Source organism: Solanum stenotomum, chromosome 11 (genome assembly GCF_019186545.1).
Source record: "Solanum stenotomum isolate F172 chromosome 11, ASM1918654v1, whole genome shotgun sequence".
Lineage (NCBI taxonomy): Eukaryota > Viridiplantae > Streptophyta > Magnoliopsida > Solanales > Solanaceae > Solanum > Solanum stenotomum.
The window spans coordinates 6,553,927-6,570,559 of NC_064292.1; the positions used below are offsets into that span (position 1 = coordinate 6,553,927).

The following is a 16,633-nucleotide window of genomic DNA, read 5'->3' on the forward strand; positions in this document are numbered from 1 at the left end:
CAATAATCTATCTTATAATAGTACCAACATTTCATTATTCCAAACCATAAAAAGGCCTAAGACAACTCAAAGAAAAAAAATGACAACTCCTAAGCAAATGGAGCAACAACAACAACAACAACAACAAATTGTAAAGATGAAGAACTCAGGGATGATAAGTTACAATGGTAGCCCGATGATCGATGATCGAGACGAGGAGATGGCACGATCAGCATTATCTGCTTTTCGCGCTAAGGAGGAGGAAATCGAGAGGAAGAGAAAAGAAGTTTCCGATAAGGTTCATGCTCAATTAGGCCGCGTTGAGGAAGAAACTAAGCGTTTAGCTGAAATTCGCGAGGTAATATGATACATCTTTTATTATTATGCTTCTTTTGAACCGAACGTCTATAAGAATTAAATATCTCTATACTCTTTCTAAATTGTACTTGTAGGATTATACGTATACGTTGTTATTGTTGACATATTTGAACTATGTTACAAAGAGTTTATCATATTGTATTTTTTTTTAAAATGTTTTCTTGACAATAAATATTAATTTATTATTTTATTTTTTTGAAATGGAAAATCAAGTAGAAGCTCGAAACATTTGTTGATCCAGCTGGAAAAGAAGTAACAATTGTGAGGAAGAAGATTGACTTAGTCAATCGTGAATTAAAGGGAATGGGACAAAATTGCCAAAGAAAGGTGAAACATTTGACCAAGTTTTTTTTTTTTTTACGATAAAGTTATTTTCGTGTGATTTATAACTAGCTAGGTCATAAGTTTTGAAAATAGTTATCAATATTTATATTAAAATAGACTGTGTATATCATGCGATCCTTCTCCGAACCATATATTTTGTCCACTAAATTGCTTTTTTCTTACTTTAGGAAAATTAAGTAACATTACTTTACTAAAAGACAAAGGGACACAGACAGACAGATATGTTTGTTTTATAGCAGTTGGTATTCTAAAAGTCTTTGGATTCCATGTTCACACAGTTTTCAAGACTAGTGGTTAGGACCACCAAACCAATACTATTGTTAATTATTAGTACTCCCTCCATCTCATTTTATATGACATTTTTCGAATTTCAAGATTCAAATAAGTATATATTTGATCGTAAGTTGTTTATAGATTTTTTAAACATGTTGAATTATCAATTATTGTGACTTATAATACTTTTCATGTAGTTTACAAATATATAAATTTCATTTAAAAAAAATTGAAGATTCCATACGCAAATTTCCGATCAAACTTAAACTGTTTGACTCTCGAAAAAATGAAAAGTGTCACATAAATTGAGACAGAGGGAGTAGTATATAGTTTTAGATATATTGAAAAAAATTTCTCTATCTTTTAAGATAAATGGATAGGGGTGTACCTCCTACTTGGTGAATTATATTGGGTATATTGTTGTTATTGAGTAGAGAAGAATATTGTTGAGGCATAATATATAAGCGTGTGCTTTAATTTAACCTGAGTTGATATTTATGCCCTAAATTTTAAATGTGCACAAGTAGACGCTCGTGTCCTATATAACATAATACACTTAGAACGCTATGTAAGACATGATGAATTGTAACATACAACAACGCATTATCTGTTTGTTCATCTTTATACAAATTTAAACATCTACCTATGCACACTCAAAACAAAAGATATATATAAGTGCTGGTTGGGAATATTATGATGAAATTAATTAATATTAAATCTTGGAATTATATTTATTTTTTCTTCAGGAAAAGGAATACAAGGAAACACTTGATGCATTCAATGCAAAAAGCAAGGAAAAAGCTCAGCTTGTTACCAAATTAATGGAGGTAAGTCTTTTTAGCTTCTTCGTCTATGAAACTAAGTTAGCGTTTAATCATAGATTTTGAATCATATTTTTAAAATTGTATTTTAAATTATTTGTTTGACCATGCAATTTGATTAAATTATGAAAAATCTGATCTTCAAATATTTTCAAACATCTAAAAACTTATCACTCAGACCAATTTTTGCATATTTGAGACTTCCACTTATAGAATTTCAAAGTTTTTTCAAGTAAAATGTATGTCGAAACACAACTTCAAAATTTTATAGTGACGTGCTATTTTGCCATCAAATTTCTTAGTTTATATATATATGTTTGTATTTTTGATTTATTTTCATTATTTTTTGTAGTTGGTAAGTGAAAGTGAAAAATTGAGGATGAAGAAATTGGAGGAGCTGAGCAAGCATATAGAAGCCTTGCACTAATTAATACTACTTTTATATAACTAAAAAATTGATGTATTGATCAATTGAAACTCTCACATTGAACTTTTTTAGTTTGTTACATGCTTTTCTATGTTTGTTGTATTTTTTTTGGTTTTAAGTTTGACAAGTCAGGTCTAATTTGACATCCTTAAATAGGATAAATGATGGTTTGGTATTTTTCTAATTTGAATTTCAGATGTAAATTGTGAAGATGTGTCTTTATTTTTTTTGTATGATGATCATAATTCATGGATTTTCCCTTCATGAATTTCACTATATTGAACTGATTTTCTTTGTCCAATTCTCTTCATATTATTTGTTTTATCAACTTTAAGAGTAAAAAAAGATAGTCAGAGTGAAGTTCTGACGCTCTTACTAAGGGCGGGTCAAACAGGACTAATAGATTAATATGTTGACAAAACTTCTCAAGATGATGTGCATATAACACTTCAAGCAAATCCCACATTGGAATGAGAAGAGGAAAATGGAGAGTTTTATAAGGCATAATAACTCAAATTCATATGGTACGTGTGCTTTTAAGGCTCGATATGACTTAGTCTAAAAGATAAATCTGTACTATTCTAAACCCAAAATAGACAATATTTTAACTAACAAAAAGAGTATATACTTATACACACTTGGTGCTTCTTTATTTGGCAAAACTATTTTCTGGACAATTATCTATCACATGTGTCATTGTACAAATATCATTCAAGGGCTAAAGATTTAAGCAAAAATATATATTGTGTGTATGTCCTTTAATGATATTTCACCGATAAAGATGTAGCTTTAAGATAATTCACTTATTGTTTTGCTTCCAGGTCCATTTCTAACATGTGCGAGCCTAATCTCTTTTACTCTGATTCAACAAGCTCAATAAAGGATGTGTCACTTCCTTTCGAGAAGCTATTCACAACTTCAATTAAAGATTGGATTGAGGAATAAATATTCATTTTATAAACAGTCAATGCATGACTTGTTCAAAACTAGCTAGTGGAAACGTTAGGTTACCATTCGATTCTACTAGGAGAACGATCTTAAGAATGAATACTCATATGGATCAACATGCCAACTTCAAGGATATTATTTAAAGCAATCTCTCGAGTTTTCCTTCATTCAAACTAGTCTTGCAAGAAAACAAAATTTCATGCATTTCTAAAATTAGAATGGAAGGAGTGAAAATGATTAGAACTAGAAACAAGAAAATCTAGTTCTTTTTTAATGTTTGATATCTGTTTAATTGATTAAGATTCATATCGAAAAGTTTATTAAAGAGGCCTCTATTCCCATGTCGAAACCAAAGAATTATGATTAATAATAAATGAGTATTTATACTTACTTTCCACTACAATCTTTCGTGATAGAAAACTTAACTTTAAAAAACATAGAAAGTAAAAATTGCAAATAGAAAAACATTGAGATGCTAAACTATTAACTACCTAAACACAATGAACTAAAGTGACAAAATACATATTATTATTATTACTCTTTTCCTCCCTTAACTTCTTGTTACTGAAAACATTAACCAAAAGAGAAGCTCAGCAATGGAAATTGTTGAAAAACTGCAAAACCCTAACAATGGAGATGAAATTAAGCTCAACCCCACATCAAATTCAAAGCCAAAAGTAGTAGTAATAATGGGAGCAACAGGTTCTGGAAAATCAAAACTTGCTATTGATCTGGCTTCTCACTTTCCTATTGAAATCATTAACGCTGATTCTATGCAGGTATTAATTATATCTTTGTGTATTCTCATAAAGTTGAAATATTTTTGTATTTACTGCTAACCCTTTTCGTTTCTTGGTTAGGTTTATCAAGGATTGGATGTTCTTACCAACAAAGTTACTCCCCAAGAGCAAAAAGGTACTTTGTTTCCCTATTTTTGCAGTGTAATTATTCATGTATGTTAAAGATCAAATGCTTACAATTATGCCAATAGTTATATTAGATATAGCAAAGGTGCAACTAACTGCACCACACATGCGCTATGTTTGATCATGACTCCAATCCGGGCCACCGAGAGCCCTTGTGGGCCTTGTCATAGGCAGGATGTTGTCATTGCCCAACAATTTGTATAATTTTAGATGCTTGTGTTTCCAGACTAGAAGTTTACATTTTGTTTGAATGGTTGTTAGCAGGGGCAGAGCTTAAGTGTCAGCTACTGGTTCGGCCAGTAACTATGGTTCAAAATTTTGTATTTTTAAAAAAAATTCATTGACTATGTACAAATTAGTATCAAATTTAGAACCTAGTAACTTAAAAATATTAAAATCAAGAACACATAAGGTTCGAATTCTGATTCCACCTCTTGTTACCTATTGTATTGTATCTTATTGTTGCATCAATCGAATGCCGCTTATAACTTTTATGTATTTGTATTGTCAAATTCGTTCTTATGTAATATGAATAATGCCAGGAACAACCCATTGGGTGGTGTCGTGTCGTTAGCTTATATTCTTTTCATCATACTTTTATCATCTAAAAATATTGTTTTACCCTTTATCCTATCTTTGTTATAATAACTCTACTTTTTCTTTGTAACACTATAAGCTTATTCTTCAGATTACTGGTGCATGGCATTATAAAACGACGTGAAACAAGACATCTATCCAAATGTTATATTCATCAAAACAATACAGTAGTAACAATACAATACATATGAAACAATATATAACAACCATCCAAACAAGCTATTAAGAAAGTGGAGACTCTTGACACATAAGTGGAATAGAATACTAATAGTATTAAAGAGTTTTCAAGTGTATATTTTGAATGGACCAAAACAGAAAGGTGCTGTATAAAATGCAACAGAGTGCTTTATTTCTGCATACCTTTGTGAGTATCTGATTTTTGTTTTTTTTGGGTTGTTGTGTCACTGACAGGAGTGCCTCATCATCTTCTTGGTACTATCAGCCCCTGTGTTGAATTTACTGCCAAGGATTTTCGTGACTCAACTATCTCCGTGAGGCCTCTTTCTTGATGATCTCAATTCTTGTAATTATGTACTTAGCTAATAGTATGTCCATGGTCATTGGATACTGAAATAGTGATATTATAGTTACCATCAAAGTTGTGTCTTCAATAATGGCTCTAATGCTCATTCCTTTGCTTTTCAAATGAGTAAATATGTTCCTTGGGCATTTCCTTTTGCCTTGTTGCTTGAAATTTCTCCTCCTACTGAGGTTTGTTAATTTCTTGAAGTCTGTAGGCAAGACTTATGCTCTAAAGTTGTTGGTCTTTGATAGGAGGGGACCGACTCTAATCCATTGTTTTTACCAAATTTTCAAGGTGAAAGTATAGACAAGAAAACCCTCTCTACCTGCAAATAGATGTAGGTATTCCCTTCATACATACCACCCCACTCCCATACACCAATTTTAGTGACTCAAAAAGATATTCCTCATTGTTTAATTAGTTAACAAATAGACATATACTGATGTCATTGAATTACTTTATACGGGAACAAATATGCTGAAAAAGTTCACAACTAGTTGTCTACATTTAAGTTTAAAAAAGTGACTTTAATAAAAAAAAGTTACAGAAAGTTGTTCTCAGAATGATCAAGAATTTTTAAGTGGGCCAGCTTAAAGGTCAGGCCTCTGTCTCACCTGATAACAAGTATAGCCTCCTTTGTCCTTAACGGCAGTGTTCCCTTCCTTTTCAATACTTAAGAGAGTATTTCATGGCCCAACTATTATTACCACATTCTCTACCATAGAATCTGTACTTCTGAGTAATCTAAGAGGCTTCTATGAAGAATGTGGTTCTTCATTTCTGCAAAATAAATGTTAATGGTGTTACTGAAACAAACTAACCTTGGTGGCTTTTGCCTCAAGGCTACATAACCAGCCTATCTTTCCCTATAGTAAGTTTGATTTCTGTCTTTCAGTTATCTCTCTGTGAGAATATTGTGCGGAGGAAAAGGTCTTGAAACGTATATATCCATCAATGGTCATATCTCTTTACTTTTTTTGCTAATGTGATTCCTCTTATTATTTGTATTTTCAGATGATAAATGAGGTATGGTCCCGCAATAGGCTGCCAGTTATAGTTGGAGGAACAAATTATTATATTCAGGTACATTTTTACGCGTTCTCCACTCTCTGGTTTCTTGCTTGTGTGTGCATGAGTCCATAATGATAGGAATTTTCAAAGACTCTAGGACCGAAATAATATTTGATGGAGAAGTTGTCTACCTCCATAGTTTGCATTATTCAGAAGCTTACTTTTCTAATGAATGATTCACAAGGTTAGTTGAAGAGTTAGATTCGCCAAGTGCTGCTCCTTAATTGCCAGTGTTTATTGAAACGATAAGTGCAAAATGGGCGATTGGTCCATGAGGCTTGAAGCAAAAAGCGAGAAGTGGGGACCACACTTCTTTAAAGTTGAGATTTAAATAATCGACAACTTTTCATTATAACTTGACCAATTTCAGTATCTAATATGCAATAATGTCGATATTAATCTAACTCAAAGTTGAGATTTAAATAATCGACAACTTTGCCTTTCGATCACTTTGCACGTCATGGTTTGTAGTGCAACTAGCTGTACCTATGACACGATAGACCTCACTTCGCATTGCTTCATTGCTTTAAGCGATGAAGCGTTAGTTTTAAATAACACTGTTAACTGCTAGTAGCATCCTTCTCCTAGAGTATGAGCTGTCCTAAAAATCTGCAATAGACTCCTTGCCTACACTCTTTTATATGCGTATAAGTATGTTGGCAAGCAGCTAAATCTTTTGGTTTCTCTTTTGTTTTTGATATTTTTCTAACTTCTGTTTTTCATCTTTCCTAAAATTCTTCCTAACTGTTGGGCGTAAGTTATAGTTTTCTGGATTTGATTATTTTTGCATTCAGGCTCTTGTGAGTCCATTCCTTCTTGATGATTCTGTTGAAGACGCAGAGACTAATTGCTTAAGTGACTCTCAAGGTAAACAATAAGCTGTTTTGTGTTTTTCGTCTTAATTTATTTACTCAGGACCAATATTTATAGCTACTATATCTTTCTTTCTCTGCAGAAGATGAGCAACCTGATCTTGAAGTTGAACTTATGAGCGAGGATTATGATTGTGCTTACAACCGTCTTAAAGATATTGATCCAGTTGCGGCCAACAGAATTCATCCAAATAATGGCAGAAAGGTGTGGTGATGTTTGGCTTCATATGTCTTAGTTTATTTGCATGATGCAATCAGCTGAAGCTGTTCGTCCGGACATGTTGATTTTGACTTTCTAACAGGAATCGTGTTTGATTTTGCACGTTGCAAGTTACGGTCCCACATGTTAATGTGTAACAGCTCCATGTGTAGTCTGGATTTGTTTAATTTGTTCATAGAACTGAGCTAATTTGTACTGAAGACTTCTGTGTCCTGGAATGTACATTGAGCATTTCTGGTCTCTGAACCTATATATTCAGATTTCAAAGTTGTTATGGCAATGCCTCATTTGTCTGAACAGATGGTTACTAGTGGCAGAATGTTAACACTAATTGCTTTTATCCTACAAATTATGCAGTCTCTGAGGTGGAATGTGAAAGTAATAACGCTTCATATAGACTTATGATTCCTATATATTGTATAGCAGTTCTGATGATGCATCTGTTGCCTTAAACTGCAGATCAACCAATACCTGAATTTGTATGCACGATTTGGTGTTATTCCAAGCAAACTTCTTCAAGAGAAGACTGTAGAGGTGCATGCTTCTGTTCACTCGTTGATTTTACTAATTTAATTTTCCATTAATTGTATTGATTTCTAACGATAGTAAGATTTGAATTTTGCAATTTTTTTTAATTGTTTTTTAGCTACTTTACATGATGGGACAACATTATTTCCTTAGGACTCTCTTCAGAAAATATTTGCATTAAAAGGATAGTCCAATGCATAAAGCATCCTGCATTCATGCTAGGTCCGGGGAAGGGATGCACCCCAAGGGTATGAAGTAGACAACATACCCTAATGCAAGCATTAGTGGTTGCTTCCACGGCTCGAATCCGTGACCTACAGTTGTCCCAAGACTTCCCTTCTTTAGACGATATTTGCATTGAACTCTTATTATAGAAATATGGAATTGGATGAAGGGAATGGCTATATATTTATTCAGTTCATCATATTGGGTCCCTTGACTATCTGCCTTCTTTCAAGTGGTTGATAGAGCTTTCCCTTCACTTTGCCAAAGCTCAAAATTGTCATTTTACAGTGCTCTTGCTTTTATCTTTTTCCATCCTTCCATCTGTGTAATTCGGTACTAGTGTAAGTCGTCGCTGTTCCATGTTTCGTATTGGAAAATATGAGCTCTCAGTATAGCCTGTTGGGTTGATGAAATTGCCATAGCATACCTCTTCATGTTATTTTGTTGCTTGTGGCAGGGCAGAACTGGGGTCAAGTTGATAATTCAAGATATGATTTTTGCTTCTTATGCGTGAATGCATCTCTCACCACTTTGGATCCATTCGTTGATAGAAGAGTTGATCACATGGTTGATGCTGGTCTACTGAAGGAAGTTCTTGACATCTACACTATGAATGCAGACTATACAAAAGGCTTGAGGCAGGCCATAGGTGTTAGGGAATTCGAGCCATTTCTTAGGTGTTACATAATGGAACATCAAAAACCTTGTAGTGAATCTTACGGTCAGACATTAAATGATCAGATATTGAAGCAAAATATACAGCACATTGTGGATTCCCCCGATGATAATGAATGGAAGGCTCTTCTAACTGAAGCAATTCAACAAGTCAAATTGAACACACGGAGACTAGTTCGACGTCAAGTAAGTACTACTCCCTTTTACGGTAGGTAGTTGTATCAGTGTTATCAAAAGCAAAAAGCGCAAAAAAGCTCAAAGGTTTGTTGGGGCTCTAAGCATAAAACACAAATAAAACATGAGCTTTATTAAGAAAAGGCGCAAATGGAGAAAACATGCAATAAATTGATTGTTTTTACGATAAAGTGAAATATCAATGGTTTAGCGTCACCTCTTTAGGAAATGCTCATTCACAAGGAAAAATGTCATCAGGGCTTAAGCGCGCCTTTGATAACACTTTAAACAAGGTATATAACCAAGGAGAAATTTTGGTTTTTCAATTCAGCCTGCATGGGGTTTTCAAGTGCTCGGTTCTGGAAAAACCAGATATAGTTGAACTGAATATCAAATTTTGTGAAGCTTTCTGGTTAAAGGTGCAGAAATTGGTTGATATGTTTAGAACAAAAATTCTTGAAACCATTTGCTGTCGTTTAAATAGACATATTTTATAAATCATTATTTGGATAAATATAAAGCATTAAGTTCCTCAAAAGATAGAGCAGTATAACTTCTTATACTCTGTTACTCTTCCGTCTTAACCTTCATTAGTGAGCGAAGCCTTCTTACTCTATACAACATCATTTAATACAAGAACAAGGAAGTACTTGCAAAATTTCTTGCTTAAGGCGTACGCTAGCTGCTACTGGTTACTGAGATTCTTTGAGTTGCATTTTTTTGGAAATGTTTATGGTTGTCTGGTTGTTGTCAGAGGAGAAGACTCAATCGTCTGCAGATGCTATATGGATGGAATATACATTATGTTGATGCCACGAAGTCCATAATAAGTATGTGATCGGGCTTTATACTTGCATGAAATTACTCAGTCCTTATCTTTAGCAGGTATGCTGTGTTCTGGTTTGGTTGTTGTCCGTATTTCTCTGAATTGATTTGCATTTTTTGAGAAGGTGGCGCTGATGATATATGGGCAGTAGAAGTGGTGAAACCCTCTGTAGGAATAATCAAATCCTTTCTCACTGGGGAATCCAGTACAGAAATTGGCAGCAATGCTTCTGAAGAAACGAAGATGATTCAAAAGGATCTCTGGACTCAGCATGTTTGCGAGGTTAGTAGCCAGCTGCTACATTCCTCCGTCCCCCCTTTTCCGACTCCCCTCGAGTAGTAGGAAAGAAAAAAGAGTTGAAAGTAGAAATGAAGATGAACTGCAGTTTCCTCTATTATTAATTTGGTGATAACTGCCAACCATGCAATATGTTTTACAGTTTTACCAAATTTACATGTTTATCGTTCGTTTGATCATAGGCATGCGGGAATAAGGTCCTTAGAGGCACGCACGAGTGGGAACAGCATCGACAGGGTCGTGGCCATAGAAAACGAATTTCTCGGCTTAAGAAGTCTGGAAGCTTGTGTTTGTGAAGCAAAGCATATGTACACTACATCTGCTTATAGTACAGTTCTTTGCATTTTACCTGTGATTTTGGGGCAATGTTCACCTAGTGAACTAGTTTTAAGGTTAGAGTCAATTCCATTTCAATTCATGATTTAGCTGATATTGAAACCTCAGACACTACCCGTGGGATCGGAAACAACTTCCCTACCACACTATAGGTCTGCGTACATGCTACCCTCTCCCGACTTCACTCGTGGGATTACAATGAATTTGTTGTTTTATTGGAATCTCATATTATTATATTATCCACACTCCAAATATCTAGTCGTGTGTGAGTATTGGTATATTGAAGTCTAACATCGATTGTGGGGAAGAGAAAAACTAATTTTTTTTTTATATGATCTCGGACAATTCTTATTTCATAAATTTGTCAGTCAATACCCTTTTTCCTATAGCTCAGAATTGGCAGGCCTTTAGTGGGCCAATGGGCTGCAAGAGTTTTAGTGGGCTTAATTCAGAGCTGCACGAGTGGGCATATGGGCCACTTTGACTCCACTTTTGTTGTCTTTTGATAAATTTTAATGTTTAAAAATTGATACTATTACTCCCTCCGTTCTCAATTTATGTGACATTCTTTCACTTAACACAAAGTTTAAGAAAAAAAATTAAAAATTTTGTTGTCTAAAATAGTCTTTGACCATCTGTATGACTATAGATTATTTCATTTAAGATAAAAGTAGACTCGAAATAACGAGTTTCAGGACATAGTGGTGTAAGTGTGATGGAGTTTCATTTGTAAGACATGCTATAATAAGCGGAACAATTTCAATTAGTGCGCTTCTCACCTCAATGCTATACTTCTGCAACTAATACGAAAAGTACATTAAATTTGCATAGTGTATAACATTTTTAAGAAATTCAACAACAGATCAATTATTTGAAAGAAAAAACTCAGGTCATATTCCTTAATTTAAGTGATGTTATGTCAATGATTTTTTCATAACAAAATTCAATAATGAATTAGAGACCACATAATATATTGGACATGGATAAAAGTCCATAAAATGAACATGGCTTGCCCTACTTGACATATTAAAGCAAAAAAAATATGAGGACTAAATGAAAAGAGAATATCTTTCAAATTCAGTCCCCCCACCCCACATGAAGAAATAATATTTCTGCATATATGATATGACATATTTTTCTTTTTAATAGGCGTTTGATATTAGATTCAATAGTTGAAACAAGTAAAAAAAAGAGGGGTTTTTGAAATTGGAGTTAAAAAATTATATTTAAAAATTAAATTATATTTTTGACATATTCACTTGAAAAAAGAAAGTTGGCTCATCCTTAAAAACTACCCAAAAATTATCTAATGTATAACCAAATAATGTTGTGAAAAATATTCATGACCTTAGATAGGAAGGTTTGGAGGACACATATTATAATAGTAGGTTAGTAAGTAATGTAGGGCTGTCTTAGGGTGGTTTGTATTTGCCATTTTACTAGTTGTTTTATTGTAGTTCTTGTTTAATATATATAATATTGTTTATTCTTGTTTTAATAATCTATCCTAGTATGTTGTTTGTTAATTATCGCATATTATGTTGTTGTCTTGCTCTTTTATGGTAGACTTTGCACCATTTTTTTTTTTTGCTTACTATCTTTTCTTTACTGTCTCCTTTTGTTTCACTTAAGCCGATGCTCTTTCGGAAACAACCTATGTACCTTTATGAGATAGTTATAAAATCTGCGTACATTTTATCCTTTCCAAACTTGACTATGTTGTTATTGTTGCTTTAAATCATATATACCATTAGGAATAAAATAAGAGTTTTAAAGACAAATTATTTATAAATTATATAAAAATATCATTCTTCGTTAAACAAACTAAAAAAATCATGTACCTCACATAAATTGGGATTATGGGAGTAACAATTTGATCTTATACTTCTCAATTTACCTTCATCAGAAGTTATATAATTATAAATATAAGCATATAACATAAATATGCCCTTTAACTTGACTTCAACTGATATTTATATATTATATCATAAATATATCTTCGACAAGTTTTAGATCATAAGTTTCAATTATTATTTTTAACTCCATGTATAATGAAGTATTGTCACATAAATTAGGACGGAAGACAACATAATTTATCATACATATTTTGTGAAATCCACTAAATATGTAGATATATACTAAAATCCAAAGGTATCATCAAAATACATTAATTCTAAATTCTGAATCCGCTCATATAACTAGTCACTTCTCACTATGATGATGTTGCATTTTGAAAATGAGTCCTCAAATTCTTCACATTGGGAGTAGTCATTTCTCACTATGATGATGTTGCATTTTGTAAACAAATTCCAAGAAGAATATGGTTCAGAGTGACCCTACTTCTTTTTTGAAAAGCAAAAGGATGCACCTTTTTCCATATATTGTTTTGCAGATATTGTCTTTTAAAGGAGAGACTTGACTTCATGGTACAAAAATTGTGTGTATAGTGATGACAGACTTTTGAAATTGACACAAAACTTTTGTGTGTGTGTGTGTGTGATATATTATGTATATAAATAAGTGTCTTTTGGTGAACCATTTTGCTTCATTGGTTTAGTAATAATTTAGTTAATTACTAATTGCTACCTAGACATGGCTAATGAATTCAAGCATTTGGTTTTGGTTAAGTTCAAAGGAGATGTGGTGGTGGAGGATATTCTAAAAGGGTTGGAAAAACTTGTCCAAGAAATGGATATTGTCAAGTCATTTGTTTGGTAAGTACTTGAATTACATATTTCTCATAGTTATTTTAATATTATGTCAAACCTATGTTGTTCGGATTCTTCAGAAATATGTTGATAGGTGTACATCGGATTCTCTAAAAGTAGTGTTTTCTTGAAAGATCTGATATGAGTGTGGCAATATTCGAAAGAGTCTGTGCAACAACATAATTACTCTATTCGTTCTAATTTATGTGTTAGTATTCCAAAGGAGTTTTAAAAGTACACAATTGGCAGGAAGTATAGTTGTTATGAATTCTATATTGCTCAGACTTTTCAAAAGTTGTTGTAGTACTCGTATTGGATAATTTGAAAATGTGTTACTTATGAAGGATCTGATACGCATCCAACGACATTATTAAAGCATCCAAGTAGCATAGATTAATTTTTTTTAGAGTTAATAATCTAAAACCACACTTCAACTATCACTTTCTGGTGAGTTTACACCTAACTATACATCTATGTATTAAAACACACCTCGAAGCTGACTATACCAACTATCATTTGTTCCATTTTTCTATCTGGACTATCATCGTCTACTCAACTCATGCGGTGTGCTGAAATACATAATGGTGATAGTTCAGGTAAAAAAAATGAACAACTGATAATAGTTGAGATGTGAAACTCGCAACAGAAACAAATGATAGTTCAAATATGTTTTTTTTTTATCATTACTTGGTTTTTGTGGCAGGGGAAAAGATGTTGAAAGTCATGAGATGCTTACACAAGGTTTCACTCATGCTATTATAATGACATTCAATAGCAAAGAAGACTATCAAACTTTTGTTAGTCACCCAAATCATGCTGGATTTTCAACCACTTTTGCCACTGTGATTGACAAGGCTGTGCTACTTGATTTCCCTGCTATTTCAGTCAAAGCTACTTAATATCATCAATTGTCATAAAAAAAAAAAAAAGAATAGTATTATGTGTGTTTCAATGTTTTATTATGGTTGTTTGATGTTCTAAGTGTGTGTTAAGTGAACATTTCTTTTTATCTTTGCTTCCAAAATTGTGGATGGTTTAAGACATGTAATGTATCACTATGAAATAAAAACTTTCTTTTTTTTGGGAAAAAAACTCTGTCTTTCAGATGAGCACGTTGTGATAACCTGCTCATTATACAATAGGTCAGAAATTACATAGAGATGTAAATCGTATTAGACAAATTTCATGTAATGAGCTCACAACTGGCATACATATAATGAATTCGATCTAGGTTTTCCACATGAGAAATAATCCACCTCTGAACCACTCAACCATGTCCTTACGGGAGTGGAAAAAAAAAAACTTAATTAATACATATACTTCCCCCAAGAGAAAGTGATGGAATAGTTTGAATCCCTATACTCTTAACTAGAAGTTTTGATTAATAAATATACTTCCCCAAGGGAGTGAAGAAAAAACTTAATTAATACATATACTCCCCCAAGAGAAAGTTTCAATATTATTTTAAAAAGAAAAAAAATAATATATTTATTCAGGAAAGGGTATTTTTGACCGATTTAGTAATTATAAGAGTATTTCTGGACCAAAGTATTGACTGTAAGGGCGTTTTTGAACCAAAATATTGACGGTAAGGACCTTTTTGTGCCAAACTATAAACGGAAGATATTTTTATTCCTTTCACATAATTAAAAGACATTTTTGACCCTTTTCTCAATATTGAATAATGTCAAGTTATATACACCACCAGTTTCACGATCAAGTCACCAAAGAATATCTACAATCTTTGAGGTTCAAGGGTGTATATGTGTGAACTTTAAATTATCTTTGCTTCCAAAATGGTCGGGATTCATAAATTTTTAATTAAAGATTTTGAATTTAAATTTTAAAAATATAGAATTTTTTAGCTCCATAACAAAATTATACGTTATTAATAAATTTCAGATATTGATTAATTAAACATAAATTTTTCTGGTGAACAAGAAATGACAAATACACGTGAATGTCAAGTCGAATAAACTGTTTGGCCTACAAAGATACTCTTTTCCTCCAATTTTATTCAGTACACTTTTCTTTTTTAATTTACTTTTTAATAATTTAATTAAACCTTTTATTTTACACTTGAAAGAATTAATTTGTAATTATATAAATATTTACTATTTACTCCCCCTACTTGTTTTTCTAGATTGTTTCAAGTAATTATAATTTTTTTTTCTTAATCTACGTAAAAGTTATGTATGTATCTAAATTATTTTTTTTAATTGCTTCCAATTCCTTCCTTTCCATGTATGGTATATCCTAGCACCCCAAATCACAGTTGTCAATTCTTTCTTGACCTGTCCATTTTAAATATTGTATAGCTCATATTAAGAAAATATTTTTTAATAAGCTACTTTTTTAAAAAAAGTATATTTTCGAAAAAAAAATACTTTTGAACATTTATCAGAGCCGGGTGGTAGATCAATTATCAAGGTTAATTTTCGGATCAAAAATTATTTTTCTAAAGAGTAGTTTTTTAGTCTCAAGCCAAAAATAAAAGATATTTTCTGAAAAATATTTTTCATTCACCAAGCAAACATTAAAAAATATTTTCTACTTACCAACCAAAATGAGAAAATAAGTAGGAAATCCACTTGTTTTCCAAGAAAACATTTTCCTTCATACCAAACACACCCTTAATCTATGAAAAAGTCATCTATGTATCTAAACTAGAAAAAATGGCCCGTGTCAGCACTTGCCCAACATTATAAAAATTTATATACAAACTATTAGGATAAGTTATGCATAATTTATTTTTATAAATTCTATATACTTATGGATATTTTAATTAAATTTTAAATCTCAATTTTCTAAAAATATAATATAGTAGGGGAAGATTTTTCAATCACAATAAATTCTCTCCGAAGCGTAAGGAGTCTATTGAATTTTTCATTTTATTTTATATGATTTTTTTAGTAGAATATTATTTATATTTACTCATAATTTGAATTTAAAGATCATATTTGTCAATTATTGAATATCTTGAAATCAAAAAACCTATAAAATTATCTTATAATCCACCTTTATTTTACTCTATATTTGGAGAGTAAATCGAGAATGTTCTCTCCAATCATTCTCTATTTCACTCTCTATTCTTCATTTATAGAGAGGATTGAAGAATTACTATTCATAATCTTTATTTTACTTTTTAATTATTTTATAATTATTTCTACTATATAATATTTATAATTAACATATTATAAATCATATAAGACCATTAATTAAATCTTTAATATTCATAACTTTTTTAATGTAATATAACACTTTAAAAAATATTATTTAATATATACATTTTCAATCTGAATTAATAATATTTCATTTAAAAAAATCTATTTAGGACCAATTCCAATCTCATCAATGGACAATGGCCCTAAAGTGTTTTATTAAAATAAAAAAAAATAAAAAAAAAAGGAAAAAGTTGAGGGAACACAGACTGACCATAAGTGTAGTGTAGTTCAATGGGTCCCATAACATGAAATGGCATCAT

General features: G+C 31.8%; 4 protein-coding genes across 5 annotated transcripts in view; 3 read left to right on the forward strand and 1 right to left on the reverse strand.

Annotated features, from left to right (window-relative positions):
- LOC125843569 (uncharacterized) overlaps positions 1–16,633 on the reverse strand; it is a 224,888-nt gene that overhangs the window by 31,726 nt on the left and 176,529 nt on the right. The window lies entirely within an intron of this gene.
- On the forward strand, positions 16–2,514 carry LOC125843564 (uncharacterized). The gene is made up of 4 exons (XM_049522690.1): positions 16–337; positions 574–684; positions 1,722–1,802; positions 2,149–2,514. Exons 1-4 carry the CDS (start codon positions 80–82, stop codon positions 2,221–2,223), a joined length of 525 nt encoding a protein of 174 aa, XP_049378647.1. The 5' UTR covers positions 16–79; the 3' UTR covers positions 2,224–2,514.
- Positions 3,741–10,422, forward strand: LOC125843553 (tRNA dimethylallyltransferase 2). Of its 2 annotated transcripts, XM_049522674.1 has the most exons (11): positions 3,741–3,950; positions 4,032–4,086; positions 5,106–5,185; positions 6,232–6,300; positions 7,083–7,155; positions 7,244–7,365; positions 7,840–7,914; positions 8,596–8,994; positions 9,737–9,812; positions 9,933–10,090; positions 10,288–10,422. In XM_049522674.1, exons 1-11 carry the CDS (start codon positions 3,768–3,770, stop codon positions 10,399–10,401), a joined length of 1,404 nt encoding a protein of 467 aa, XP_049378631.1. In that variant the 5' UTR covers positions 3,741–3,767; the 3' UTR covers positions 10,402–10,422. The 2 variants fall into 2 exon arrangements, with proteins under 2 accessions (XP_049378631.1, XP_049378632.1); XM_049522675.1 differs by lacking the exon at positions 5,106–5,185 and having other exon boundaries at positions 3,757–3,950.
- On the forward strand, positions 12,884–14,214 carry LOC125843567 (stress-response A/B barrel domain-containing protein At5g22580-like). The gene is made up of 2 exons (XM_049522693.1): positions 12,884–13,155; positions 13,853–14,214. Exons 1-2 carry the CDS (start codon positions 13,034–13,036, stop codon positions 14,046–14,048), a joined length of 318 nt encoding a protein of 105 aa, XP_049378650.1. The 5' UTR covers positions 12,884–13,033; the 3' UTR covers positions 14,049–14,214.